Source organism: Apaloderma vittatum, unplaced genomic scaffold (assembly GCF_000703405.1).
Source record: "Apaloderma vittatum isolate BGI_N311 unplaced genomic scaffold, ASM70340v1 scaffold12981, whole genome shotgun sequence".
Lineage (NCBI taxonomy): Eukaryota > Metazoa > Chordata > Aves > Trogoniformes > Trogonidae > Apaloderma > Apaloderma vittatum.
Genome location: NW_009699724.1, coordinates 9,022 through 9,952, shown reverse-complemented (window position 1 = coordinate 9,952; position 931 = coordinate 9,022). Strand labels below are relative to the sequence as shown.

General features: G+C 52.2%; 1 protein-coding gene across 1 annotated transcript in view; it reads left to right on the top strand.

Annotated features, from left to right (window-relative positions):
- LOC104280761 (chromosome unknown open reading frame, human C10orf76) overlaps positions 1-574 on the top strand; it is a 113,492-nt gene extending 112,918 nt beyond the window's left edge. The window contains exon 25 of the mRNA XM_009878516.1: positions 103-574. Within this exon, the coding sequence (XP_009876818.1) occupies positions 103-195 (93 nt within the window). The 3' untranslated portion in view covers positions 196-574. The remainder of the gene's footprint in view (positions 1-102) is intronic.
- Positions 575-931: the final 357 nt, after the last annotated feature.

The following is a 931-nucleotide window of genomic DNA, read 5'->3' as shown; positions in this document are numbered from 1 at the left end:
GGCTTCATGCTGAACCTGGAGGTCGGCAGTGTCAAAGCTGCCATACTCACGAGGAGCCAGGAAGAGTCCCTTGACTAAAACTTCTTATTTTGTCTCTGTCAGGTTCGGTCTATCAGCATCAATGTGAGGAAGAACCTTGCTTTCAACACCCTGAGCCAGGAACTGCTGCTGAAGGAATTCTCTACGATCTCTTGAAGCAGGGATGCTGCCACTGCGCAGGGCTGACCAGAGACGGGCCTGTCTGGGCAGGGACACTACAGATCTGCAGCTGGTCGCCCCTTGCCTTCTGCCTGCAGATGGGACTGCGTTTCTTTTAGGGCAGAGCCTTGCTGCTGTGTGTTTGATCCAAAGGGCGTGTGTTTCAACAGGACTGGGGCTGAGGAGAGGTGTGATCGGCACAATGAAGAGGAGGAGGAAGCAATTTAGTATGGTGCCATAGGGGTGGGCAGCTGTTCCTGTGATGTAGCAATGGGAGAGTTCCTCGGCAGCCTCAGGGAAGATGCACTGGAAACCTTTATAGCAGAGCTGGGGAGAGCTTGTGACCAAAATAATAAAACCAGTCCGGCAGTGTGAGACAGTTCTGGGTTGAGGTCGCTCGCCTGCTCTATGGGGAAAGCTCTCTAGCGCTGTTCTTTTCCATCAGCCTTGGTTCAGCCTGCCCTCTCGCAATGTTAGGAATGGCTTTCAGGTATAAAAGTTTCCCCAAGGAGTAGACCCTGCTTGCTGCCAGCTCCTGATGTCAGAAGGTGTCACCTGAACCAAGCCATCAGATTACTGGAGAAGGAGAAATTTTGTCTGTAAGGCTGTTGGCTTACAGGGTCTGTTCTGAGCCAGTATGCAAGATTATGGGTCATCAAACGGAGCACTTTGTGACTGGAGACCAGCTCTGCTTGGGGTCACTGTTGCTTCCAGTAGCCTGGCTACTGGTTGA